Consider the following 27170-nt stretch of genomic DNA (forward strand, 5'->3'; position numbering starts at 1 on the left):
GGGTCTAATTTTTTGATGAGTCTTCAGAGAAGTGTGGAGCTAGTGTAGGTGTTTCCTTCGTTTCCTTCTTTCTTGCCTTTGCCAAGGACAAGCCGGGGTTTTCTACCTACTATTGCTATGTGACACCATCAGTGAAGAAGCAGGTCTTGCTTTAGGTCCTAGATGCATGGAGAGTTTTTGCTATCCTTACCTCTGCTAGGCTACTTATTTCTCTTGTCCTCTTACTACTTCATTAGCTTACTAGCCATTGATTCAGCTTCATATGGTGGTCAAAATACTAAGTCAATGCTTTTGATGAAAACAGGGCAGTGTGGGGGAGGGTTGTTACAGCATCTAAGGTGCCCCAATGGTTGCAGCAGCCTCGGAATTTGACTTGACTTGCCTGCTATTGGTTTATATTGTCTCTTAGCATTCCCTGCCTAATGTAGTTCCTTTTGCTAGTCTCTCTGAAATGAGAATGTCCCATAATATCCTTTTCCTTGTTTTGCCTCCTCTTAAATGCATATATTCTGTCTCTTTTTCCCAACCCTCATTCCCCCATCTTTGATGCAATAAACTCCAGCTATAGATTATTTTCTGTTGCATAACCTATACTTTTGTCCATGGACTGTCAAATGCCTTAAACTTTTAGAATGAAATCCCAGTCCTATTGGACTCAGTGGGAGTTTTTTCCTTTTGAGTTCAAAGGGGTCAGGGTTTCACTCTAAGTTTCAACTCCTTCATCAACTATTGGACTTGACTCTGCAAGCCTCTGGGCACTGAACTTCACAGGACACAGCCAAATCTTAGTTCTTTGCCCTGTCTATACTTGTCTCTTGTAAAACTTGTTGGCAAGCTGCAGCATTTTCAGCTGCTCTTTGTAGTGCCCCCGGCAATTCATAATTTATTGGTTTTGTGCCTTTCAAAAGTATTTGTTAAAATTAATGCATTATCATCATTGTGAGACTTGTGTAGTGTTTGAAAGATGATCAGTACTAAGTACTACTTTTCTACCAGTTAAGTACTACCACTGCCTTGATTGGATTGATACCATGTCTTCAAATATATTTTGGAAAATCTTTAAGCAGGAAGAGATGCTGTGTAATACCAAAGGACTGATGTCTTCACACTGTTCCACAAATCTGCATATGTAAAACCCCATTATGTTAGCAGCAAATCACTGACACATCTTATCATTGGACTAAAAATGAACCAGCATTGTACCATCATTGAATCATATTACTTATATGCTTGTGGTGTACTTGCCCAAACAGCATCTGGCTCAACCCATTATTAAATGAGCATCAAATTATTATCTAATTAATATTTATGATGTCCTTGGTGCTGTTTCAGACTTGAAAATGAACAATGGTCTTTGCCCTGAAGAGCTTAAATTATTTAAAGGGAGCATGAGGAAGAAATTATTTCAGTCTGGGGTATAGGCTGTTTGCAGATATTGAATGCTAACAGCAGAGGGAACTAGGTTGTCATCTTTGTTTATGGTGTTAGCTGCATTCAGTGTAAAACGTGAAGGACTGGCTTAGAGTTCCAGGGAAAAGGAAAGGTACATCTTGAAGGTCAGAGTGTGCCGGGTAAGATGAGTATTGCCAAGAGTCAAGCTGAATTAGATCTTGGAAAAGAAATTAAAACAAGAGGAAAAGTTCTTTAGCTAAATAAACACAAAGGGCATAGCCAGACAAGTGTGCATGTGCGGTATGCGGCATTGCAGCCCCCCCTGCGGCACTGCACACTGTACACACCGAACATGCAGGCATTCCTTGCACTGCTAATTTGAAGCATGGACAGGGATTTAGGCACTGGGAAATCCCAGTGTCAAAAAAGCCCACACCTAAGAAAAGCTGGGTGGCGCACGTGGCGGGTACATATGTCACTTGAAACTGGAGCCTGCCCAGCCAGAGCCACACTCCAGTTGCCGGCCAGGCTCCTTGCTGCAGTATTAATAGATTCATAGATTGTAAGGGGCTGGAAGGGACCTCGGAAGATCATTGGGTCCAGCCCCTCCTGCACAAAGAAACAAAGACAACTGGGGTCAGGTGACCCAGCAAGGTGCCCGTCCAGTCTCCTCTTGAAGATTTCCAGGGAAGGTGATTGCACCACCTCTGGAGGGAGCTTATTCCACAGTCTGGACACCCTAGTTGTGAAGTAGTTTTTCCTAATGTTGAGCCTGAAACGGTCTTCCAGGAGTTTGTGACCATTACTCCCAGTTTTCTCCTATTGTGACCATTACTCCTAGTTTTCTCCAGTTATTCCTAGTTTTTCCCTATAGCTGTAGCTTCTGGAGGCCCCCAGGGCCCCATGTAAGGCTGCTGGGCCCAGTCCAGATGCTGGCCTCAGCCTCCCCTACCCCACCTGGGGCAACATGCTGCTATTGTTTGTTCCCGGGAAAATGTACATTCCCACTCATGAGGATGCACCCAAAGAGAGTAAGAAAAGAAGAAATGACGCTAGTGTGCAGTGAGGATGGGGCAGAGATTAAAGCTGGGATGACTATGCACCATCAGTGTGACATAGTCATGAAACAAGGCAAATGTGATTCTAGAAGCAGTCAGGCAAGGTGTTTGCAGTAAAGTTAGGGAAGTATTAATACTACTGTACGAGGCCCTGGTGAGACCTGAGGTGGAATCCTGTGTGCTGTTCAGGCTACCCATGCTGAACAAAGATTAATTTAAGCTGGAACAGGTGCAAAAAAAAAGGCTGTGATGATGATCAAGGGAATGAAGAACCTGTCTTATAAGAGGAGACTAGAAGAACTTGGCTTGTTCAGCATAGCTAAACAAAGGCTGAGAGGGAATAGGATTGCTCTCTGTAAATACATGAAGGGATAAATTGCAGGGAAGGAGAAAAGCTATTTAAGCAAGGATGTTGTTGGCACAAAAGACAAATGAGTGTAATGGGGCCAAGACTAAACAAGGGCTGCAAATTAGAAGAAGGTTTCTAACCATTAGGGCTAGGAGGGTGCCTGGAATAGTCTTCCAGGTGGAGCAGTGGGGCAAACAACTAATCTACCTTTAAGATGCAGTTTGATAAATCCATGCACTGGATTGTACTACATGGTTACCCGTAATAGGATTTAATGACTCTTCTGGTCCCTTCCAGTCCCATGATTTATATTGGCATTTAGAACAGCTCCTGGAGAGTTTGGTTACTTTTTCTCTGATTTAAAAAGAGCCATATGACAAACCAGAGCACCAGCTTCTGCATTAAAAGCACCTGCTTTTGCTGTGCAATTTGAGACTCTGAATGACCTCACGGTTGCCAGGAGAGAAACTTGCTGGCACCTTTGTGTGTGTGAGGTTGTCCCAGCAGCAGGCCGGCATTGTTGCCTCACGGCAGCAAGAGCAAGAGAGGGCGGAACTTGGAATGTTTGCACCGTTTCCGTGACGACTCCCCGACCTCGAGGAAGCGCTTACCCCCGCACAAAGCAGAGCGACTGAGCGGGTTGCATAGCTTTGACGTAAGTTACTAGCTAAGCCATTTGTGCCTCGGCTGCACCGCATAGCTGGTGGACTGTGCAAACAAGTGGGTTATAGCAAACGAATGTTAAAAACTGTTGTACGCGCAGGTTTGTTTTCTGGAAATCAGTCAGGGCCATGTGAGATGACAACCATGTATCTAAGGGGGCAGAGGGGGAGAGGAGAAGAGAGCATTACTATAGGAATATAAGAGTATTGTAGCATCCTGGAAAAGTAACAAGGGGAGCAGGGCTATGCTTCTGTATTATTTGTTAAGTGACAAACATGCTTTGGTGCTATATAAAGCACAAAAAATGGCTTAGGACCCAAATCTCACCTATTTACATGGAAAAATTCCAGTGCCTCACTACTTATTTTATACCAATACAAATCGAACAAAATGTTCCCCAATTCTTCACCCGCTTGCTGATGCACTTAGATCCGAAAAGGTGCTTCGTGACACCTGGGAGGGCAGTTCTCAGCTCCCAAAATCAGCAGGCTCTGAAGGGGCTAAGGTAAGCTTATAAGGCAAACCTTTCTTCAGTAAAACCTCACACTCTGTATTAGATTGCTCTTGTAACATACAGTATTTGGGACAATTACTGTAGACTATCAAAGTATACCTTCTTGCACATTGCCGCTTGCTATTATTCATGTACAGAGAGATCTGGTAGAAAAAACTCTATATACTTAAGTAACTTAATGCTTTCTGTGATAAAGGATCCTTGGTACTTTGTCTTTCATAAATTGTAGAAACTCCATGTTTTGGAGGTAGTCCTTGATATTCAGATTGCAGGCTGAGGGAGGGGGGTCCCCTTCGGGCAACAGCAGTCTCTCTCTGTTTTTTTGTCTTGAATGTTTCCCCCATGAAATTGTATTCAGATTAGCTGACCCATAAAGTGTCAAAAATCATCTCCCTTTTTTCTCATTCTTTCCTCAAAATGCTGGCAGTCTGCCAAAATCACTGATCATTTCCAAAGACCCAGGACTAACTACCCCATAGCAACAGCAGATTCCACTGCACTAGGGATCCATGGGAGCTACAAGACCAACTAGGGGCAGAGGGGGAAGATCCTGGCTAGGCTTACCTCAACACTACATATTCATTCCCTGGCCTAGCCCATAGCCTCAGTATCCTGTACTGCAGAATCTCTCCTTAACAGCCAAGACAAGAGCCAGAACAAGCCGCTGGACCTAGCATCTGGTCTCAATAACCTAAAACTCCTTCTAGGGCAGTGGTTTTTAACCTTTTTTTCATTTGCGAACCCCTTAAAAATTTAAAATGGAAGCATGGACCCCTTCGGAAATTTCAAATGGTGGTGCGGACCCCTTTGAATTGTAAGAGTGGGTATTCATATACTTCTGAGTTACCATAGTCAACTTTCATGGACCCCTTTGATGTAGTGAAAACTACTGTTCTAGGGATACCACATGAAGCAAGGGCTCCCTCATCTCCCATACCCCATCCATCTTTAATTACTGGATTGCATACTGAATTTTCCCAAGCAGCCTTGCAATGTGCAGCGTACAGGTTGAATGCAGAAGAAGGAAGAGTATTTTCTAGATCTCAAGAGTTGACTTCAAAACTCAGAATAGTATTTTCAACGTATTTTGGTATGTCACTTTCTATAGTTATGCATATTATAAGAGTGGCCATAGACTCTGATCAGGCTTTAGTATTCCAGGCAAATCCACCTAACTAGGTTCCTCCCATACAAGCCATGATGGGCTAGGTTCTCCCGTCAAATTCAGCATCCAGCACCTGGGGTAAGGAAACACCTGGGCCTCTTGTTGAGCCTATTGCTCATTAGCCATTGAGGACTTTCTGTAATAGCCTGAATTGTAACCACTGTGAGCCTCTAGCCGGTGATTAATGACCGTAGGCAGGGGCTGCTTTGCATGTGTTCTGTGCCTTCATGGCTTTTAGATATTTTACCTGTATCTTAAACATCATAGTCCATATAACTGCCCGGCCATGCTAGGCAGTGTTGTGGTGAATTCCATAGATGGTTTGGATGATGGGAGAAAATAATGCTGCCTTTGAAGTAAACAAAACCAGACTTAACCTTGGCTGGCCCAGTGTCCTGGGAGTTGATGGTGCTGTGTAGCAGCAGGCCTTTGTGTGGCTTGTGAATTGGAGGAGTTGGGTTCCTGTTCTGAGCCATTCTCCCTGGAGGGCTGGGCAGCCCCGCTGGGGAGCTCCCAGTAGACTCCCAGTGAACTCTCCTGATGTCGCAAAACTAATGCTAGCAAACCTGCCGACTGCTGTGCTGTGCTAATGGGGGGCAATGTGGACAGTGAGTGGAATCTTTATAAATTCTTCAGCAGTGCCATTAATCTGTCCATTATGTCCATTATCTATCATATATTCCATGTCCATTTGTACTGGCCTCTCTGTTACAACCATTTCCCAGGTCAGACAGAACCTTTTCTCCATCAGCTTTCTGCCATCAGCCCTTTGTCTTCTGTTTCAGAGTTCCCTCCATTTCTCCTCCTCATGCTTCACTAATACCTTAATAGCCTCCAAGTACATCTTCTCTTTTGTTCTTTCCCCTGCATCCTCATGTTTATGCCAGACATTGTACAGTAGTTAATGCAAGGTTTTCCAGGGTCTAGAACTTGCAGATGTGGACCCTTGAAGGCAGTTATTGTTCATTGTTTGATTTCCCTCGCTTTGAAGACAAAGGCTTTTTTGGCTCCCCAGGCTTGAGATGCTGCCTCTGGAGGTTTTCCACAGTTTTGGGAGCCCTGGAGATGATTTGAAGCTTCTCTTTTTCAAACTTCCCTCTCTGCTTACTGGCCTGCAAATGAACTAAACCTCCCAGGCAGGATAAGAGAAGGTACATAACAAATTTGCTGCTGTGTTGTGCATGAGGTAACACTGAGGAGGCTGCACGGTGCTAATACTGTTCATAGCAGGGGTGGGCAAAATGCGGCCTGCGGGCCACATGCAGCTTGCCAGCCCATTCTATGAGGCCCACGGGGCCCCTAAAAAATTTAGAAAATTAACATTTATCTGCCCCCAGCTGCCTGTCACATGGCCCTCGATGGCTTGCCAAAACTCAGTAAGCGGCCCTCCACCCGAAATAATTGTCCGGCCCTTGTTTATAGGGTGGCCATCGAGGTACCTCAAGCAGAGGGCAATTGTATTTAGTGCAACTGTCCCCACCACCACAAATGTCATGTGCCTCCTGAGGCTGGGGGGCACAGTGAGCTCCCACAGGCAGCGGTGGCAGTGTTGGGGTGTGGCGGTGGTGATGAGCAGGCAGCCATGGTGGTGTCAGCAGTGGGGGTGGACTGAGTGGGGAGCTCCCACAGGTGACCATGGCAGTGCTGGTGATGGGGGGGCAGAGGGGGGAGAGTGCCAAGCAGTGAAAAATAGAGGACATAAAGGTGTTCAGTTTCATATCAATAGAGGACAGTGGACCAGAAAATCAGTCTGTCCTCTTTAAAACCGGATGAATGGCCACCCTAACTGTTTACCAGGACAAAACTAGGGAGGTGGGTGTATGTGGGAGAAGGCGGAGGAGGTCTTGCTGAAAGAAGGTTGATAGTTGTACTGGTGCTTCCATGAGCAGGCCTGATGTTGGAAGATGTGTCCCTACTCTCTGTGATAAAAATACCTATTTGCAATAGCAAAAATGAATCATGTTATATGGGCGTTGCTGTTCTTCACCAGGATGATACCTCCAGATATGGCATGACTGGAAAGACAGATTCATTTATTTGGGTGCTGGGATAAGCAGCCTGCCCTATTATGTTAGAGACCTACTAGTGCATTTTCTGTGTCTGAAATTTTGTTTCATATCCCCTGAGGACTTGCTCAAAGTTCACTGTTTCATCAGTGCCATTTTACAGTGAGTAAAAGACATATAGAGGGGTTAATAGTGTTTGCCATTTATAATTCATGCTTTTGAATTTACCTGCTAGTGCTGTGGATAATGCTGGCATGCAGCTCAATGTAAAACTAACTACCTATGAGGGCTGTGCGTAGTTTTTCCGGCAGTTTCGTTTTGATGCTGTTTCAACTCATTTTGAGCTTGAAACAGCAAAATAGAAATGAAACAGAGAGTTTCGAATCAGCCTTGAAATGAAACGAGGCAAGTCAAAGCGTTTCAAAATTTTCGAAACGTTTTGAGTTTTGAAGCTCAAGCTGGGCTTGCCTGCAGGGAAACAGAAACTAAAGTGAGGAGAGGGAGGGGGAAGGACCACTCTCGTTATTGACTGTGCAGCTGGCCAGTGACAGTCATCCTTCCCTGAGGTCCCTTCCAATCCCAGTGCTCTGGGGGAGGGATGGAAAAACTGCATGAAAGGCAGCATTGTTTGAACTGCCCTGCTTTCTGCCTTGGTGTCAGTTGAGTGAGGGTTCACCTTAACACACACAGAGTATCACCCACCCTTGTCACGCATTTTGCCTGTCAGCAGTCAGAGGTGCAGGGCCCCAGAACCCAGAAGCCCCTATACCTATCTCCTTGACAGCTGGCAGGCTTCGTGGCCACAGCAGGGCCTAGCAGGCCTGCAGTTTTCACCCCCCTTTAACCCAAGATAGATATAGTCCCACAAGCACCCATATCACGAGTTTTGCCTGTCAGCAGTCAGAGGTGCAGGGCCCCAGAACCCAGAAGCCCCTATACCTATCTCCTTGACAGCTGGCAGGCTTCATGTCCCCAGCAGGGGCTAGCAAGCCTGCAGCTTTCACCCTGCTGTGCCTTAACACACACACTGTCACACGTCATGAGTTTTGCTTGTCTGCAGCTTGAGGTGCAGTTTCCCCCAAACCTGTGCACCTATCTCCTTGATACTTGGCAGGCTTCATGCCCTCAGAAGGGGCTACTGTTTTGGCAGTTTTCATCCAAATCAGGCCAGAAATGACAAAGTTATAGGCTATTTCGAGCTTCCCCATTATAGCCTATGGGCGAAACGTCGAAACAGCAAAACTGTTTTGACGAAATGAAACGGAACAGCGGTTTCAAATTGAAATGAAATTCAAAATGAAATGCTGTCCCATTGAAATGTTGAAATGGAATGGTGCCATTTTGCAGAGCCCTACTACCTACCTAAATAAATTATCAAAGCACGCTGATTAGGGCTTTCAGATACAGGGCTGATGCAGTTATTTTTCTTAAGGACTTTCTAAGCATATTGATAAACTTTTTACATAAAAATGACTGTATAGGGTTTTTCAGTACACAAGATTCTTGCATTGCACTAACGTCTCATATGAATACCGCCCTCAGTCAAAATACAGTATATACTTTGTTGTACAACTAGACAAGCCTGGAATGATATAGTTGCCTGGCAGGAAAGATCTAGTTGGGGATGGTCTTGCTTTCAGTAGGGGGTTGGACTAGATGACCTCCTGAGCAACCTTCCAACCCTCATTTTCTATGATTCTGAGCCTCATCATGGAATAAGCACCTATCTATTGTGAGGATGTATTTTTTAAATGCTTGTATGAATTTGGTGCACGTAGCTGAGGAGATGTCAGGGTAAGGGGGACACTACAATATGAATAAGGTTGACAGCTAGTTCAGGCTCCAGTGCTTGCAACACAACATGGTGATAGTGGGTAATTCACTGGCTTGATCAGGGGGTTCTGGGGAAGGGGTAGTTTCATCACCCGTGGCCAGCAGTCACCATTTTGAGTAGGTGGAGAGAAAGTCGAGCAGAACTCAGAAAGGATCCACTCACATCCACCCTAATGCCCAGTGCTAGTGATTTAAAAAAAACAACCCAAACACAAATACCAGCTGTATACCTCAGCATCCATTTACAGCTAATGCAAATAAATGCAAGCATGATTGCTCTTCTTGTCAAGGCTGATGTTGGCTTCTACAGTATTGCTGCATGTACAGTATTGACAGCCTGCTGGCTGGCTGGCTACTGACTCAGGGATGGCATGTCTGAGTCCAGTTGTGTGGCATGTCAGTGGGGCTCCTGAGAGGCAAATGTCTCCTGGTTGATTGTTACTCACATTCTCTATCCTGATGTCCCCTGTGGCATCTAGTCCATTGCCTGCTTCTGATACAGGTTGGCACTTACTGCTGACGCCCTCTGACAAAATTGATTCCAATTCCTTGTATAGGATGGGCAGGTGGCTTTAGCACTCATGAAGGTGTAGTTTCTAACCCTGACATCAAGTCTTCAGGCTTGATGTAGCACTGAATGGTGTCCCACTGCCATCTCCTTGGTGACAGGAGGCTTTGCAAGCCTACTGTTTGTGGTCACCACTACCAAAAACTTACTGCATCCTGCCCTGGACAAATTCCAGGACTTTGTCATGGGTCCAGTGGGAAGAACAGCAAGCAGCCAGGGCAAAGGGTTAACTGGGATAAAATGCAGGTGAGCTCCCAAGGTGCTGATCTCTGGAATGTCTGCACTCAAAGAGGAAGGACGTGACCACGTGCCAGCATTCAAACAAGGGGTGACCACTTGTCTCTGTGACCTGTGGTGGAAGAGGCCACACGGTAAACAGAGAGGACCTTTGGGTGAGAGAGTGCAAAGGTGTATGGGAAAGTAGCTGGTGGACCACCAAACCATTTCAGTTCAGAGAGACATGCATGTGAGCACTGGTCCAAAGGTATTTGCTCTGAGGCAAAATTATTCTTGGAAAAATGGAACAAGAATAACATTATTAAGTTTATTCCTGCCTCATGCTGAGACAAGAGGTTGCTGTATGTGGTACAGCTCTTTTTACTTCAGGACAAGATTCACTGCAGGGTAACTTGTTCATATTCACCAATCCAACTAATATTAAACAGACCATGATTTAGAAGGTCAGGATGTGCACGACAGCCAGATGTGTTAACAAATCTAGTTAAAAAGAATCCTGTCCCTGAAAAGAAAAATTCAGAAACATCTCCCAAAATGTCCATGTCTCACTATTTTTGGCAACTGCATTAAAAAACCCCAGTCTTTAATTTAAAATCTAGGATTGAAATGTGTTCTTGGACTCCCATAAAATACTGCCATTTGTTACCAACAGAAATGTTTGTAGGCATTCCTAAGTTGGAGACCAGTTATTTACTGGGAAAAGAGAGTGGCATACACTCTCTTAGCCCTCAAGCAAAACTGTGCAGCATATTGATGGGGGCATGTTGCAGAGGGTGCTTCACCTGCTGTCTGATTTCCTGCTTCACAGGTTTGACTATCTGGGGCTGTCAATCAAAGTACTAATTTTACTTAAAATCAAGAGTTTGCTGGAAAACTGTTTTCCTATTCCATGAGAATATTTGAGATTTTAAACATTTTTCTTCTGAATGAGGATGAGAAATTTTTGGGAAGCAAAAATGTTTTAAAAATGGTTTGGATTCATCTAAATACTCTGTCTCCAGAATTTTGAAATATTCCATTATGATTTGGATGGTTGTATACATATATATATATATAATTTAACATTTTTATAATATATATTACAAATAAAAAAGTTGTGGATGTGTGTGTGTGTGCATGTGTTACTCTTCACTATAAGTTCATTTCAGAAAATGGTCTCTTTGAACTAAAAATGATTTTTTTTTCAGTTAAACATGATGGAAAAATCTGTTTGTTTGTTTTTTCAAATTCAAGACTATTTAAAACCTTTTCTTTCAAAACAGAAAAAATCCTTTATTATCATTTCCCTTAAATCATTTTTGAGTTGATGAAAAACATCTTCGGATGAAAAACATTTAGTTAAAAAGTGTCTGACCAGCTCTTCTTACAATATGCTATAACCAAACTAGAACAGGTTAGGTTTGTGTTAAACATTTCTCTAAACTAAAACTCAGCTATTTTCCTTTCTTTCCTCTCTACCCTAATCTGTGCTGCAATGGTCAGTTTTTCCATGGCAGACAGCAAGCAAGGAAGGAGCCTTGCATACCTTTTGGATGGTGTGGAAAAGGCCCACAGAACTGAAGTTCAACTTTACACATCAGGGCACTTAAACCTTGACAAGCTTTATAAGCCCCAAAGGAAATTAAAACAAGGCTACTGGGACAGTGCCAGGAAGACAACACATGTTGTGACTAAAAAAAATCTATTGCCAGCCCAAAGTGAAACAGCCAGGAAGATAAAACACACTTCAGCTGAAGTCTCCTCCAGCCCCACACTGGTTTCAGCATGGTCCAAATCTGCCTCTTCTACTTATAGATGCCCTCAGCCACCCCTGGGCAGTGTCCCAGTAAATGCCTCATTAGTTTCCAGTCCATTGGAAATGCATTCGAAATATATTAAAAACAAAATACAGGATGGAACTAACAGACTCCATCTGCCACTTAAAAAAGAAGAGTTAGATGTACCAGAGATGAAGGTGCTGAAACACAGGCCAGTTAAGAACAGCCGACAATGTTTTGCTGAAGTTGCCAAGGACAAATACCAGTTTATGCCTTCATACTTGGCGGGTCTGACTAGAACCGATCAGTTTAACAAGTTTCTACGCTTCCAGAGGGATATTATTGGAAAGCATGATCTGCTAGAGAATGACTTCACCGGGAGCAAAGCATCAGAGCAGCATGAAAGGAAGTTGGCTAAGGTAAGGAAAAGTGTCTCAATTACCCAATTACCAGAGAAGTGGGGAAAAAGTCCCCAGCGTGAGCGACGACAAATCGCATCATTGTGATGAGACAGCCATACTTTATCTCCAGGGAGAGAAATTAAGATATTCAATTAATAGAAATTAAAGCTGGAAAGGACCTCTTGGTTCTTACTGGGGCAACCAATTAGAATTGTTTTTCAGTGCTAATGCCTAGTTAATACTGCTCTGGCAGGGAAATATGTGGCAATCAGCATGTGAGAGAGTCATTTTTCCAGGGAGTAGCGTCCCTTGATCCTTGCCATGATGGGCAAGGAGGACAAATGTGTTGTTGGCCATGAAGCAGCCATAGGTTAATGACCTGGAAGTATCTATCTATTTGACCATGAATGACATGGGATCTTTCTTTGGAGCCTTACGTGTTGGCTGAGAGTGGTATTGCTCTTCAGTTCATGCTGTTGTGTCTGAGATTAGTGGCTGACAAATTGATTGCTTACTATGATTTGCTCTGGGCTATAGCTGTGGAACTTGTGCACTGGATGACTGCAGCTGGGCACTGTAACTCAGCTTGAAGAGGAAGAAAGTTTGGTTGGTGATATGGCCAGCCGGCTTGCATCCGGACTTCAGTGCAGGTTGTCCCCCTCTCCAAAATAGGCTTTGATTAAACATGTCCTATTTCTGTGTAGATCTGAGAATGAAGCACAGATTCTCTGCTGCAGTACAGAATTTTGTTTGCTCTCTCTCAGACCAACATGGCTACCAAATACATTCCTGTTTGCTTTGTTACACACAAGTCTGCCAACACTAATTACTTAATGTTCGGGTAAGAGGTTTCAGAGGTTTCTAAGGAAAGTCCCCTACTGATAGAGTATTCTAGCGATGGTTCAGTGGGACTTCATACTGCTTAGTTGTTTCTGACCATTGATGCATTGATTCTGAGTTGCTTTTTCCTCCAGTTTTATCCACACGGGTCACGAGGCTGAGGTAAGAGAGCAGTATGGAAAGGAATGAATACTAGCTTTCTAGTAGCTGCCTGATTATAGATAGGCCTGACATTACTTTAAGATGCCTAGAAATAGTATTGATGCCTTATTCTGAATGCCAACCTTGCCTGAAACTCTATTATATCAGTTGCATTAAAAATAAATTTACTGGCAGGAAAAGGTGGTCACATTGTCAACAGAATAAATCAGAGACATTACATCATTGTGAATTGGGCACAGCTGTGACTAAAAGAGGTTTGTCATCATTTGAAATGAAGGGCTTACAGGTTATTCATAGTATAAAGGCAATAATAACTCTTCCCATGGCAATAAAACCACAATTAATCCGTTAAAATACATTTTGCATTAAAAATGCTAATATTTCTCTCTGCTTTACATGTGGTAGATTAGAGCATTCTTAATATCCTTGAGCAAGCTGTGTAACAACTTTGTTTGTGGAGTTTTAGGAATAAGTTAGACAAGCACTTGCATGGGATGATTTCAACTGGGATGATCCTACCAGACCTACTTTTCTATGTACAATTCTATGAAAAATGTAACCACCCCCCCAAAACAAAAACAAAACCCCAAAAAACAACAAAAAACAAGTCCCAGAACAAAGTCAATTCCTTTTTGCACCTTTATTTTTTCAAAAACCTTGCTTTAGCTGTAATGAAGTGTATGCTAGCCAGCTGTACAAACAAACTTTGGTCTTTGATCACATCTGAAATTTTTTCCTTTAAAACTTTATTTATGAGGTGTATATGTATCATGTTATCATCTGAATATGGATGAGAAGAAATAAGCTATAAGTAAGGAGGAGAGGATGGAGTAGATGACCTGCTAGATCTTTTTCCAACCCTAACATGTAAGATTTGGAAGGGCTATCTATGTCAACAGTCACAAAATATACCCTTATAAAGGTTATATTCCTTGGCAATGACTACCTTATTTTTCCCACTCCCCGGGCTACCAGTTTTCTGTAAGGAATGAAACGAGGGATTCTTAGGGCTAGATTCTCAGAACCTGTGAATTGGTTAGATTTGTTGAAGTCACGTAGATATTTGGATGGTGATGAAGATGCAATTGGGTGTAAATTTGATACCTCCATGATGCAGGTGTCAAACTTACACTCAAGTTGCCGTAAATTGTCATATTCACTGTGCACTATGGGCATGCATGTGTAGACATGTTCCTGTACTGCACAGTAATTTTCGGTTACTGCACAGTAATTTTAGTTCCTGTGCAGCAAATGTGCACATGTAGACGTGCCCTGTGAGTACTTTTGTGGACTGATATCACTGTTTTTGACCTGTGCCATCTAGAACCAGGTGGCAACTACATCCAGGGGTGGACCTGTGTAGCTGTACAAGATGATAGCTTTGGTTCCCTGCTGCCCCCAAATGCCGGAGTCCTCTGTGGAGCCTAGGCAGCTGTGGCACACCAGCTGTGCCCCTATATGTCCCATATGGGCAAGGAGAAGGCACAGGAAGGGGGAGCCCATCTACTGTGCCACTGTCCCCAGCTGACCCTCTGAACCCAACACCTTGCGCATCTGCTGCCTGCAGCCCTTGGCTGGAGTGGGTTAGGAGCAGCTCTGAGGCTCTGGTCACCCCTGGGTCAGGTAGTGGTGGCAGGTGGGTGCCCTGGGCAAACCCTGCTGGAGAGGGGACAGAAGGGGAGGTGCTACTGAGTGCTGGAGGGAGGGGGTGGTATGAGCAGGGGAATTCATACCTGCTTCAGGGACTCCAAAAATTCCCAGGCTGCTTGTCTATTCACTGTGGAAGGATTGGCAGGGGGGGAGGCAGGGAAAGGCAGCTCTGGGAGCAGGTTCACAGCCACCCCTATAGCATAAATTACAGTCCCTGCACCCCTTCCTTTTCAAAATCCTAGATTGTCTATGACAACATCCAACACATGTATGCTGTAGTTCTCAATCCTGTTTTCCTATAGGATCTCCAGCAAATCTGTGATTGCGATTGGCCCCATTTCAAATACCTGAAAGTCTTCAGGGATGTGTTTGAGGATATTTGCAACAGCTCTTTGATATTTGGTGATATTTTGAAGGAAGTTAAGGTAAGAGACCTCTTGGGGGTTATCACAGCATGATCTAGGCTGGACATTTGTGATAGAGACTCTAATGTGGAGCAGAATCTAAAAGTACTGTGAAGAAAATTGAGTTTCATGTTCTGTTCTGGACACAGTGGGTGGGTGTATCAACACAAGATGTTTCCTGAGGAGCTGACTAATTTGCTCCACAGTAAAGATCTCGGTGTCTACATGTGTGCCCCTATTGGGGCACAGGAAACTAATAAACTCCATAGCAGGGTAGTACTTGTAAATACAAGCCTGCTGTGGAGTTTTTTGTGTGCAGCAGTGCACATGTAGATGCTGCCCTGGCTGGCTGAGGCATGAGGATCCTTCAGTTCAGGGGCTGCTTGCTGGCTAGCCCAGCACTGAAGCACCCTCATGCCCCAGCTAGCCCCTTCAAAGCACATTGAGCCAGGTCAGAGCAGCTCTGGGCTGGTAGGCTGATCCCCCAAGCTCCCTGCTTGCCAGAGTTGCTCCAACTTGGCTCAACATGCTGCGGTCCTGAGCGCATGTTCAAATGACATGCCTGGGAGCAATAAACTCTGGAGCAATAAGGTCCAGAGCTGTAAGCTCCAGAGTTTATTGCTTTGCTTTAGTTGCATGTGTAGACATGACCAGTAAATGCACTTCTGCTTCCCAGTAGCTGGCAGAAGGCAGAAAATAGAATAAGATCCTGGAGCACTGGCAGGGAGATGAGGAACTGATGATGAATGGGGTGGATGGATAGTGATAGGGATGACAGCGGTGGTAGCAGAATGCCCTGGGCTCAGTATAGTCTCTTCTCAGCTTTGGAGCACCCTCTCCCTTGACACCTGCCAGAGCCTGAGCTTGGACATCCTCCTAAAGCACTGCAACACTTTCCTATTTGGGAAATAATTTAGCAAGCAAGGCTAGGCTGGGATGCTGTTTAGGGAGCTTTTGGTTATCCTATTTTATTCTAGTTGCTTTTATATCTTGTTCTGTCTATTACTAAAAGCTGTTCTGAGCCTTTTTTGGGGGAAGGATGGCATATAAATCAAATAAATATGCACAAGAGCAGAAAATGATCTTGAGCTTGTAGACCACATTTTCTGGTGATGAAGTAAAGCCAGGCTTTGTCATCTCTGAACCAAACCATGTGGTGAGTGTTTGCTGACATCCCCTATTTCCTCTTTATTTGTTTAGAATGTATATGAGCTGTACATGGCAATACTTCTGGACTCACTGCCTGCAACACAATACAAGGTAATAGTCATGTGTCAGTAGTAATTCTTAGTTAGGTCACCAAGGCACTGTATCTTGGACTCAAAGTTTGAAAAATAGTCATTTTTCACTTGTGCCCAGCATGGAAGTTTCCTTCGATTACATGTGTGCTCTCACCATTTGTAATGTTACAGAAATGTAAGTTACTTGGAAATGTACAGTCCTTGATTATTTAGTTCTAATGATATAACCACATTTTGAACCTCTAACAACGATTTGTGCTTATTTTTTATATGAAGATCTAATGTTTGCCCTATACTTTATTACTTACACAAGCTTTGGCTACAGAACCAGTAGCAATGGAAATTGAGATGATAGATTTTTAGGCACAAACACAAGAGTTGATCAAAAATAGCATGAGCTGAATATGCTGAAGCTGTTCACTCACACACTACCTTTATATTATACACAGTGTATTACATATATACATTCCTGGGGACTATAGCTATTAAGTTAATACTGAAGAGTGTTTGTCTTGTATTAATATATGTTCCATTTTCTTTTTTAGTCAGGGAAGGGAATTTGAACTGACTGAATGCCTCAGTGGCATTTGTAATTTAAATTCTGAGTTATTTATCACTAACTCACTGGTCTGAATCTGTCCCAGTTGGTAGTGAGTGAGGATCTGCACCATCTAATTTGTATTGGTAGTCTCTGTGAAATGGTTAAGTGGTTTCACTCCAGGTCCTGGTGAGCATACATCCTCTTCATACAGAATCACCTTCACAAATGGTAGGGAAAAGATTCTGAATATCTGTCAAGCTGCAGTTTGGAAGCTCTGTACAGGAATGTTTTGAAAATGATATATTTAAGGCACAAAAAGCAGGGAAGTTAAAGTAAGGAAAGGTCCCCTTCAGTGGCTTTTGAAGCAAGCACAACATCTAAATGTTAACTTCAGTGTTTGTACTGGAAGTTACATAGGGCCATGTAAATATTCCAAGCCAGACTCTTCTGTCTAGTAAGGCCAAATTGTGCTGCATAGCCTTAAAGCAGGAGGAGAATTCCTCTTGTATAGAGGAACTCTATTAGCATAAAGCTGATTTAAGTACAGGCAACCCTCACCATTTGTGGGGGATACATTCTCATATCCCCCGTGAATGGTGAAATCCAAATCCCCTGCAAATGGTGAATCCTGCATTCATGAATGCAGTGCCCCTGGTGGCTGGGGGGGCACGGCTACTCTGGCATCAGCAGTGGCAGAGCATGGCAGCAGTGGCAGGAGCCCAAAGACAGCAAGCACAGAGCTCCCAAGGAGCTTCTTTAAGTGTATTTAAGAAGCGGGTTCGGCATTCGTGAATATCTGAAACCGCAAATGACGAACCCATAAATAGTGAGGGTTTCCTGTACCTCCACCAACTTTTGTACCAGCCACATCTTACTCCTAGCAGACGGGGAAGGAGGTAGCATGTCAGAAAGTTCCAAAATGAGCATAGAAAGGAGTCAACAATTGCCCAGCTTCTCCCTCAGCAAATGTTAAGTCTGTAGCTAGTTTGTGCTGATTTTTAGAGGTTTATTTTACATTTATGATTTTTTTTTTAATTCCATGGATGAAAATCCTATCTCTGCTGGACATTTTGTCATTTATTTCAATGGGATAAGGATTTTACCCCTGGACATCCTCTCCTGTCCTTAATGGCTTTCTGGACTGAGTTGTGGTGTTGCTTTGTACTACATCTGATCTGCTGAGATCACAGTGGAAGGTAATGGTGAACCTGGCACCATGGACAGAAGTAAAATTGTACCTTGTCTCACACCACCAATACACTATGCAGTGGCAAAGCATCTAAGGAATTATGTCTAGGGTGACCATATGTTCCAGGTTGCCCAGGACAGTTCTGGGTTTTAAAGGCTGGTCTTGGGCAGCTTGGTGAAAATTAAAATGAGCATCTCAGAATTGCAGGCTTGTAGGGTGCAGTTCAGTGGGGAGGTTGAGTGACATGGTGCATCAGGCAGGTCCACTTCCCTGCTGGACTGCACTTGTGCCCCTGCCCACTGTCCTTTGCCATTGCCTGCAGCAGCACCGCAGACTTGAGGGGGGTGGTGGGGCGGGCAGTATCCCAGATGTCCTGGTTTCCCTTAGGGTCACCCTAATTATGTCCCACACAACCAAGCCTTCAGCTGGGTGGTGTTCTTTTCAGTTAGCAGGGTGAAATGTGTACAGCTGTCAGTCCTTCCTTGTGCTGGTACCAGTCTTTCCTCTACTCTTTTGAAACCCCCGTGGAATTAGAATGAGTTCTGTGGTTATTGTGGTGCTTGTTCAGCAGTTTTTTCTGATTCATAACTGGAAATGTTAACACTTCCCCGTGAAGTGCCTCATTTAGAAACTTCCATCAGGATTGATTTTCACCTAAAAATGATTAAGAAAAAGAGGCCAGGCCTTGCTTGTCCCGTGAAGGGGAAAAGCACATACACGTTTTTGAATGCTTTTTGCTTCTGCCTGTTATAAAAGTTCATGTCCTCCTATTTCACTCTTGTCTATGTAATCTCACAGACTTTGTTGGCTCAGGCAAGAGGTATGGAAAAAAGAGCCACAAAGAGGCAAGAAATAGAACAGACCAGGAGAGATGTACAATTTCTTATGAAGAAAAGCAAAAGTGCTCTGGAGAGAAATGAAGAGTAAGTACTATAAGTGTAATACACTTCTATATTGGATCTACCTCTAATAGCTTGTGTGCATTGAGGGGCAAAAGTAAATGGAAGCGTTCATACCTCACATTACTGAGAGTGTCTGATTGTGTGCTGAATGTCCAAGGACCCTTGTCAGTGGTCTATTCTGGAGTTCTCCTTGGGTGCATCTCCATGAGATTCTAACTGTGCAGTAGCTGAATAATACTGTGCAGTAGCATATCACAGCACCAACAGTGTTAATACGCTACTGTGCAGTAGCATCACTAAAAAGGTGTTTGCTAGTGCTACTGAGCAGTAACTCTGGTTACTGTGCATTGATTTAGTACTTAATGATACAAGTACTAAATAAATGTGCAGTAACCACTGTGCAGTAGCATCCTGTGTAGATGCTCCAAGTATGCATCTGAAACAAGCTGTTTTTCCTCTCCCCACAGAATACACTGTTAATTTTTTTCTCCCCATATGCACCGAAACAGTCATATCCACTGAACTTTTCTGTTCCTACCCATCACTCCCTGCCACCCACCTCAAGAATTCAGAAGCTGCTGATTAATCCGATGGACTTTCTCCCTCACTCATCTTTTATCTCTTACATCTGAGCAAGTTGGTCAGGATAAGATAACTTAAGAGGTCTTTTAAATCTATTTTGAAGTTTTGTTTTTTTTAGTTTATTACATGTGTACACTTTGCTCCATTTACACTATGCTTTCAAAACATATTTTTTATGATTCTCTAATTGTTAAGATACTGAAGTGTTGTAAAGACTGATTTAAAATAGAGGAAATGCTGGTGAGCATAAGGTTCTAATTAACAGTAGCTAAATATACAATTGTGTATATGTGCCTACAGAGAGAGGATACATGATGGAGTGATATGAGATAAGGTCTTAGCAATATGAATTTGGCTGAGAAGGTTACCGTAGGATCTGTATACCATACTGCTGTATAGAGTGTTTAGTTTATATGCTACAGAAAAGCAACCCTAAAACTTTTTTCTTTTTCCATCTGCAAAGGTACTTTCGTTAAGACAAGTCCAGCTGAACAGAGTTCCAAGAGAATGATAATAAACTTTTTAAAAAATGACCTAATGTAACTCCAATGTTGTGACAATTTTCGGTCTAGAAGTCAATCCCCATGAGACATTTCAGAGCTAAAAGAAACCCTGTATTTCAATAAATGCTTAGAATGCCTCCATCCTAGTGGTATTCTCATTTCAAACCCTGCAGGAGTGCTCGTTATCAGAATTTAGAACTGTGACATTTTTATTTATAGCTGCATAATGGGTATATAGGGCATAGCTGGTACATACAACAGTATTTGGCTTCTCTTGAACTTTGGTCTCATGTAATTTTGAGGGAAGGGGAATTCTCTTTGTAGGGTGAGAAGAATGAACTATTTATTTCTAAGGCTGATTATATTTTTTTTAAATGGCATCTACCTGAAACTTAGAATTTTAAGAAGTATAGGAGAGATGAGTTAGCAAGCAGAAGGTCAGTGAGGAGGTTGAAGTATACAATAAACTAATTGCTCACGTAATTGGTTTTACAAAGTGTCACATGTCTAGCTCCTCCACACATGCTGCTGGGATGTATGTCATTGCTTCAGTGCCAGAAACAATCTGTTTTCTCAGAAAGGAAGTTGCCAGTGTCACGATACCTTTTTCGTGGAACAAAGGTCTAGTCAAATAATGCATCAAGACTATACTCCTAGTAGGGCAGGGATAATGAGGCAAAGTCTGGGATTAACACTCAGAGCAGAATTTGGCCTATGGCCATCTGTATGAATCCTCACATGAATAAGAACTTCAGGCTTCCTTGCACTGCATGATCTCAATTCCAGTGCATAGTATGGTAATGAAAGCATGGCTGTCATCACACTAACATATTGTTTTCTTTTGTTCCATTCTAGACTCAGAAATGAACTCGAAATTGAACTGTGGGTGAGCCCAACTCCTGAGGAAAAGGCAGGTAAGTAATAATCCAGTTCTGATTGACATTAAAAAACAGAACACAGTATGATGCAGGGCACTGGAAAATTCGATGTAGCTTTTAAGCCAAAACAAAACAAAACAAAACAAAACAGACATGAACGATGCGTGCCTCCGGAGGCTGGGGGTGAGGGCACGGCGACCTCCCACAGGCAGCGGCGGCAGGGCCATGGTGGTGGCAAGTGGGGAGCTCCTGCAGGTGGCTGCAGCAGTGTTGGTGGTGGGGAGGGTGGGGTGGCAAGCACTGACTGGCAATTAACGACCACCTGCAGATGCTGCTGGTAACATCGGCGGCAGCTAGCAGCGATCGGGGACTGCCCACAGATGCTGCCGGTGGTGATGGCAGCAAGGGGGGGTAGGGTAGCAAGTGGTGACCGTCTGCAGGCACCACTGGCAACATCGATGGCACTTTTTTCAGGGGGTGCACTGCCAATCTCAGGGGGTGCATGTGCACCAATGAAAACAGAAATAAGAAAAAAACAACCTCATTTAACTTTCATTTACTTTCTTCTCCAGGTATCATCCTGGAGTACAGGGCCCCTTATGGAATAGAGTAACATTTTTATTATGTTTCTTTTGCTCTGTGGCTGATATGATGCCCATAAAAGTCAGTAGGAGATGTTCCATTTATTAAAGAATGTAGAAATTGCCATACTGGGTCATACCCACAGATCATCTTGTTCAGCATCCTCTGGATAGCATTAGAGGTCTCAAAGGAAATTTCCAGAAATCCTCTTTTGACAGATACAGGATAAGACAATATTTCATGAAGATCTCCTACTAACCTCTAAATAGTTAGAGTCCATTAAAACAATCAGCTTCAGGTTTTATAACCCTTCCAAAACCTATTTTAACATTAAATAGAATAGCTCTGCATACACTTGTTATCCATATAACTCTCCAATCTATCTTTGAAATCTTACTAAGTTATTGGCCTCAACCATGACAACAAAGTGTGTTACATGTTGAGTGAAAAATGATTTCCTTTGATCAGTTTCCACTTGACTTCAGTGGGCTTTGAAGCAAGGCCATTTAGCTGTTTCCAAAATGAAAAGAATATGTAAATCTAGAAGTCTCCAAAAGGAAAGCAGACTATTTTATGGTGAGCTGGGACATTTCTGAAATCTGTAAAATGTCTTTGGGTTAGAATCTAGTATGTCAAATATGACTGCACAAGAGGCCTGTGTGAATAGGGAAGTATTCGATTTGGATTTGGCTGATTTGGAGGATAATGATTCAATTCAGTAACTTGAATCACTATCCCCATTTGATTTGGCCAAATCAGAATCGGAGATTTGATGCTGTTTTGGTGCTGATTTGGAGATTTGGATCCGCTGGGGAGAGGCAGGCACAGCTGGGCAGCTGCAGGCTCTCTCGCAGCTCCTCCAGCTGTGCCTGCCTCTCCCCAGGTTGGGGGAGCTGCAGGAGGAGCCCCCATGGCTGCTCTGCCCAGCCCCGCCCGGCCCCAGCCTCCCAGCACTTAAAAAAAAAAAAAAGAGCCCCGCACTCACTGGCTGCAGAAGCAATGATTGGGGCTGATGAGGGCTTGTGGCAGAGCCCTCCCACACAGTGTGGGGCAGAGGGGGAGGGGGGATTCTCCCTCCCCCTGCTTGGCACCTGCACGGCAGCTGTCCCATCACATGGGTACGGCATGGCTCGGTGGGGTGCCGTGGACTATCTGGGAGCTGGGGCTGGTAGGGCTGAGTGGTCCCAGGCTTTGGCTGATACCTGGATCTACCCCAACTCCTAGACAGTGCATGGTGCCCTACCGAGCCGTGCTGCACCCGTACCATGGGAGGGGGGGTGCTCTACAATGAGCCTTCAGAGGGCTCCAGTCACTGCTGCCAAAACCGGTGAGTACAGGGCTTTATCTATCTTTTTTTTTTTTTTTAAATGCCTGGGGGCTGGGGCGGGGGGGGCCTGGAGGCTGGGGCCGGGCTGGGGATGGGGCGGGGCAGGCCAGCCATGAGGGCTTCTTCCCGGGAGAGGCAGGCACAGCTGGAGGAGCTGCGGGAGAACCTGCAGCCGCCTGCCTGTGCCTGCCTCTCCCTGGCTGATCTGAATCTCTTCGAATCTTTTCTGAATCAATTCAGAGGCTTTGGATTCAATTTGGACCTTTTAATGGGTCTCCCGGTTTGATTTGGATTCGGAGATTCAGCCGCTGAATCGGGCCAAATCTCTGAATCCAAATCGAATTGTTGACCGAAGCTTCACACAGCTCTACTGCACAGTAAATTTATATTTTATGCATTCGTTAAAAGTTTGTACATAATGCAGACACAAAGCATTGCTGCTTCTTATAGCCTGGTGAGAACATATTAATTGGTAAACTGAAATTATATAGATAGACAAAGTAAACTGTTTCCTGGAAGTTTTCTGTAGAGGTGCCTTTTGCCTACTCTCCCCTTGATATAACTAAGGCAGCTAAGTTCAATGCACAGTGAAAGACAAAGAGATAACATTGCTCTGGCCCACACTTTCCTCTTCAATAAAGAAAACAATATTTTACCCCAGGTTGTATGTGAGCTGTTATCATTGCCATATTCTGGCCATTAATATGACTACATAAACTCACTCTTCTGAACAAGCTTTTTGCATGAAAGGTGTTGTATAATCAAACATACTTCTGCTTTTTCATCCCTCAGGAAATAAAGTGGCTCAAATTCCTCTCTGATGTAGCTCCATTTACTTCATAAAATATATGCTAGGAATGCAGTTGCCCTGCTATGTTGTTTTTGCAGCCTGGTACAGGCTTTGAATTCCAAAGCCTTTCAGCTAACCCAGTAGAGCAATAATCTTTGGCTCTAGACATGCTGCAGGGCTAATGGATAAAACAATCTCAAGTTTCAAGGCTGAGACATTTCTGAAAAACGGAGTTGCACAAAATGAGTTAGAAGCCTTTTTAAAAAGAAGTGCTTATACTTTGTTTAAAAGGGTTACAACTTAAAGATACTCATCCAGTTATCCTTAATCTTCCCTTTCCCACCTTCTTAACTGCATGTATGGGAAGCTTCAGGTGAATTGGAATGAAAACAAAGTCAGCAGGAGTCAAGTACTGTTTTTATTCTCCCCTTCTCTTTTATTACAGTTGTGCTGAGAGGGCCCCAGGCATGAGATTGAGGCCAAGATGTGCAAGGAACTGTACAAACCCATAATAAAACAGAACTGTGAATAATTGACTGGGGGGTGGAGGGGAGCGGGGCTTACTGTTCAAATGAAAACACTTCATATTGAGTTGCTCCCAAATGATTCTTTTTTTTCGTTGTTTTATCCCACAGAAGAAATAGGAAAAATTCAGGTTGAATGAAATGTTCTTGATTGTTTAACTCCACTTTAACCCCTTCAATTTTTCATTTCAAAACATTTTATTTTGAAGATGTCAAAACACTTAGACTTTTCCTAAATATCTTATACTTTTTTGGCCAAAACCATTAACTGAATTTTATCCTAATTTCTGAACTGTTTTGGTCCCCCTAAAACTGCATTTTTTCCCAGCAAATAACATACTCACTCTTCTGCTGTATCTCAGGAAAGACTGAAGGCTAGAACTTTTCAGTGTGGAAAGGAGAAGGCTGAGAGGGGATATAATAGAAGTCTTTAAAATCATGAGGAGAGTGGATAAAGTGAGTAGGGAACTGTTATATACCAAACTCCAGGATACAAGAACTAGGGGACACCCACTGAATTTAGCAGGAGGCAGATTTTACACAGTGGGTGCATCTATATGTGCACTTTAGTATGGAGCTGACTAATTAGCTCTGCATTAAAGCATCACCGGGTACACATGTGCCCATATTAGGGTGCAGTAAATTAATTAACTCCGCTGTAGGATAGTGCTGTCTGGGACAAGTACTATCCTACAGCAGAGTAGTTACATGCACCAAAACACACATGTAGATGGTGACAGGGGCTGGCTGGGGCATGAGGGTGCTACAGTGCAGGGGGCAGCCTGTTGGCTGTCCCTGCACTGTAGCACCTATGTACCCCAGCCAGCCCCTCAATAGTGCGTTGAGCCAGGATAGAGAAACCCCAGGTTGGCAGGATGAATCCCCAGGCCCCCACAGCCAGCCAGGGCTGCTTTATCCCAGCTTAGAGTGCTGTGGTTGTGGGCACACATGGAAACACTGTGCCCGGGAGCAATAAACTCTAGTGCAAACTGTGCCACAGTTTATTGCTATGTGTTAATTGCACGTGTAGATGCAGCCAGTGTGCAGTTTACTTATGGAATTCATTGCCACAGGAGGTTGTATATGTAAATAGGTTTAAAATAAGACTAGACAGATTCATGGATGACAGCTCTGTTGGAAGGTATTAAATACAACAATCAGGGATGCATCCGCTGACATTCCTAAATCAGTAATGCCAAGGAGGGTGACAGGGTTGGTTTACTTGAGACATGGCTCATTCATGTACTTTCCCTTTACAGTATCTACAGTGACTTGCCACTGTTGGAGACAGAATACTAGGCTAGGTGGATTACTGGTATGACTAAGTATGGCACTTTTATGGTCTTTGTCACGCTGTCTCTCTCACTCTCTCTCTCACTCACTCATTTACTCAGTCACACACCCAGCTCTAATAACAGCTCTTACAAAGGCAGTGTTACTAATTCCCATTTGATGGATGGAAAAAATAAGGCCTAGAGAGACTAACTTGCCTATAGTGGTGTGCGAAACAGGCCGTATTTGATTCAGATTTGGCCCAAATTGGGGACAGTGATTCAATTAGTTGATTCGGATCACTGTCCTTGATTTGATTCAGCCAAATCCAAATCTGAAGATTCAATGTGGGTTCAGAGAATCAGTGATTTGGCCACAGATACATATTTAAATGTTTTTTCTACATACCTCAAGGTAGCAGGCGGCTCATGAATGCTGCAATGCTGGGGTGGATGAAGCGTCCCACAGGAGTGTGGGAGGGCCCCTGGCGCACTCCCCAGCAGACCCAGAAGTGGACCAGAATGCTTCTGGTCCACTTCCAAGTCTGCTGCTGAGCACACTGGGGAGCTTCCTGTGCTCCTGTGGGACACTCCATCTGCCGCAGCTTTGCAGCATTCACGAGCTGCCTGCTACCTTGAGGTATGTAGAAAAAACATTTAAATCTGTATCTATGTCTGAATCTCCGAATTCCTCTGAATCGGTTTGGAGGGTTCCGATTCAATCGGAGAGATTAAAGGCTCTCCTGATTTGATTCGGATTTGGAGATTTGGCCACCATATTGGGCCGAATTTCCGCCGAATTGAATTAGAGACTGAAGCTTCGCACACCCCTACTGCCTATACTTACCTCTTCTGCCAGCCAGAATTCTGGTGGCAAACAACAGGTAAAGGCAGCGTCTGGACATATCTGCATACTTCTGGTGGATTCATCTGGTTTGGTGCAGCAGCTGTGCCAGGAGAGCATGAGCACCCTGGAAAGGCATCAGCTGCTGAAGCCACTGCTAAAGCTGGCAGAAGATAACAAGATGTTTCGCATATTGCCTTCTGCTGGTTGCTTGACAGTGTAGAATGGGGTGGGGGTGGGCAATTATTTTGGGCAGAGGACCGCTTACCCAGTTTTGCCAGGCTGTTGAGGGCTGCATGGGGAACCCTGCCCCTTGACAGGTGCCCCACCCCCTGGTCACCATCTTGGGACCAATGTCCCAGGGCTAGCACCAGTGGGTCACAAAGCATGGCACAGGCTGGCAGGGGTCTGTGGAGTCGGGCTGGGCTGCACCAGCAGGGAGAGGGAGGAGTTGGCCTGGCTCCATAGAGCCCCTGCCAGCTGGGACCCTGCGCTCCTGCCACCCTGTTCTGGGCCCCACTGGCACTGGCCCTGGGACACTGGTGCGGGCCGCTGGCTGCTCACTCCCAGTGCCCTCGAGCCCTGCAGTACAGGCCGGGGGCAGCTCATAGCCCTGACCCCCTGCTCGCTGGCAGGAAAGAACCTGGTGCTGAGCACGGGGAAAAGCGGCCCCTCTCCCACCCCATGGTCAGTGCTCCTTGCTTCAGGTGCTCACAGCCCACGCAGGGCTGTCTAGAGAAGGCACAGGCAGCCCCACATGGACTGCAAGTGGCTGCGGCATGGGGTGCTGGCCACAGGGTGAGCGAGGGGCCACTTTTCCCTGTGCTCAGCACTAGCTTGTAACCTGGCCCTGCTCCCAGCCTGGGCTCCATGCCAGCTCCAGGCTTGCCTGTTGGTGGCAGCAGCTGTCACCTCCCCGCTTGCCATGCTGGGCATTGTTGGCTGCTGCTGTCCACCCGGAGCTCTTGTGCTGGGCAGCCCAGAGGGGGTGGTGGCA

At 44.4% G+C, this 27170-nt stretch overlaps 1 protein-coding gene across 1 annotated transcript in view; it reads left to right on the forward strand.

Annotated features, from left to right (window-relative positions):
• The first annotated feature begins 3797 nt into the window (after nt 1–3797).
• CUNH6orf118 (chromosome unknown C6orf118 homolog) overlaps nt 3798–27170 on the forward strand; it is a 38857-nt gene continuing 15484 nt past the window's right edge. The window contains exons 1-6 of the mRNA XM_006028601.2: nt 3798–3967; nt 11268–11961; nt 14898–15020; nt 16200–16259; nt 18769–18893; nt 20813–20871. Of these exons, the coding sequence (XP_006028663.2) occupies nt 3798–3967; nt 11268–11961; nt 14898–15020; nt 16200–16259; nt 18769–18893; nt 20813–20871 (1231 nt within the window). The remainder of the gene's footprint in view (nt 3968–11267; nt 11962–14897; nt 15021–16199; nt 16260–18768; nt 18894–20812; nt 20872–27170) is intronic.

This window comes from Alligator sinensis, unplaced genomic scaffold, assembly GCF_000455745.1.
Source record: "Alligator sinensis unplaced genomic scaffold, ASM45574v1 scaffold832_4, whole genome shotgun sequence".
Taxonomy (NCBI): domain Eukaryota; kingdom Metazoa; phylum Chordata; order Crocodylia; family Alligatoridae; genus Alligator; species Alligator sinensis.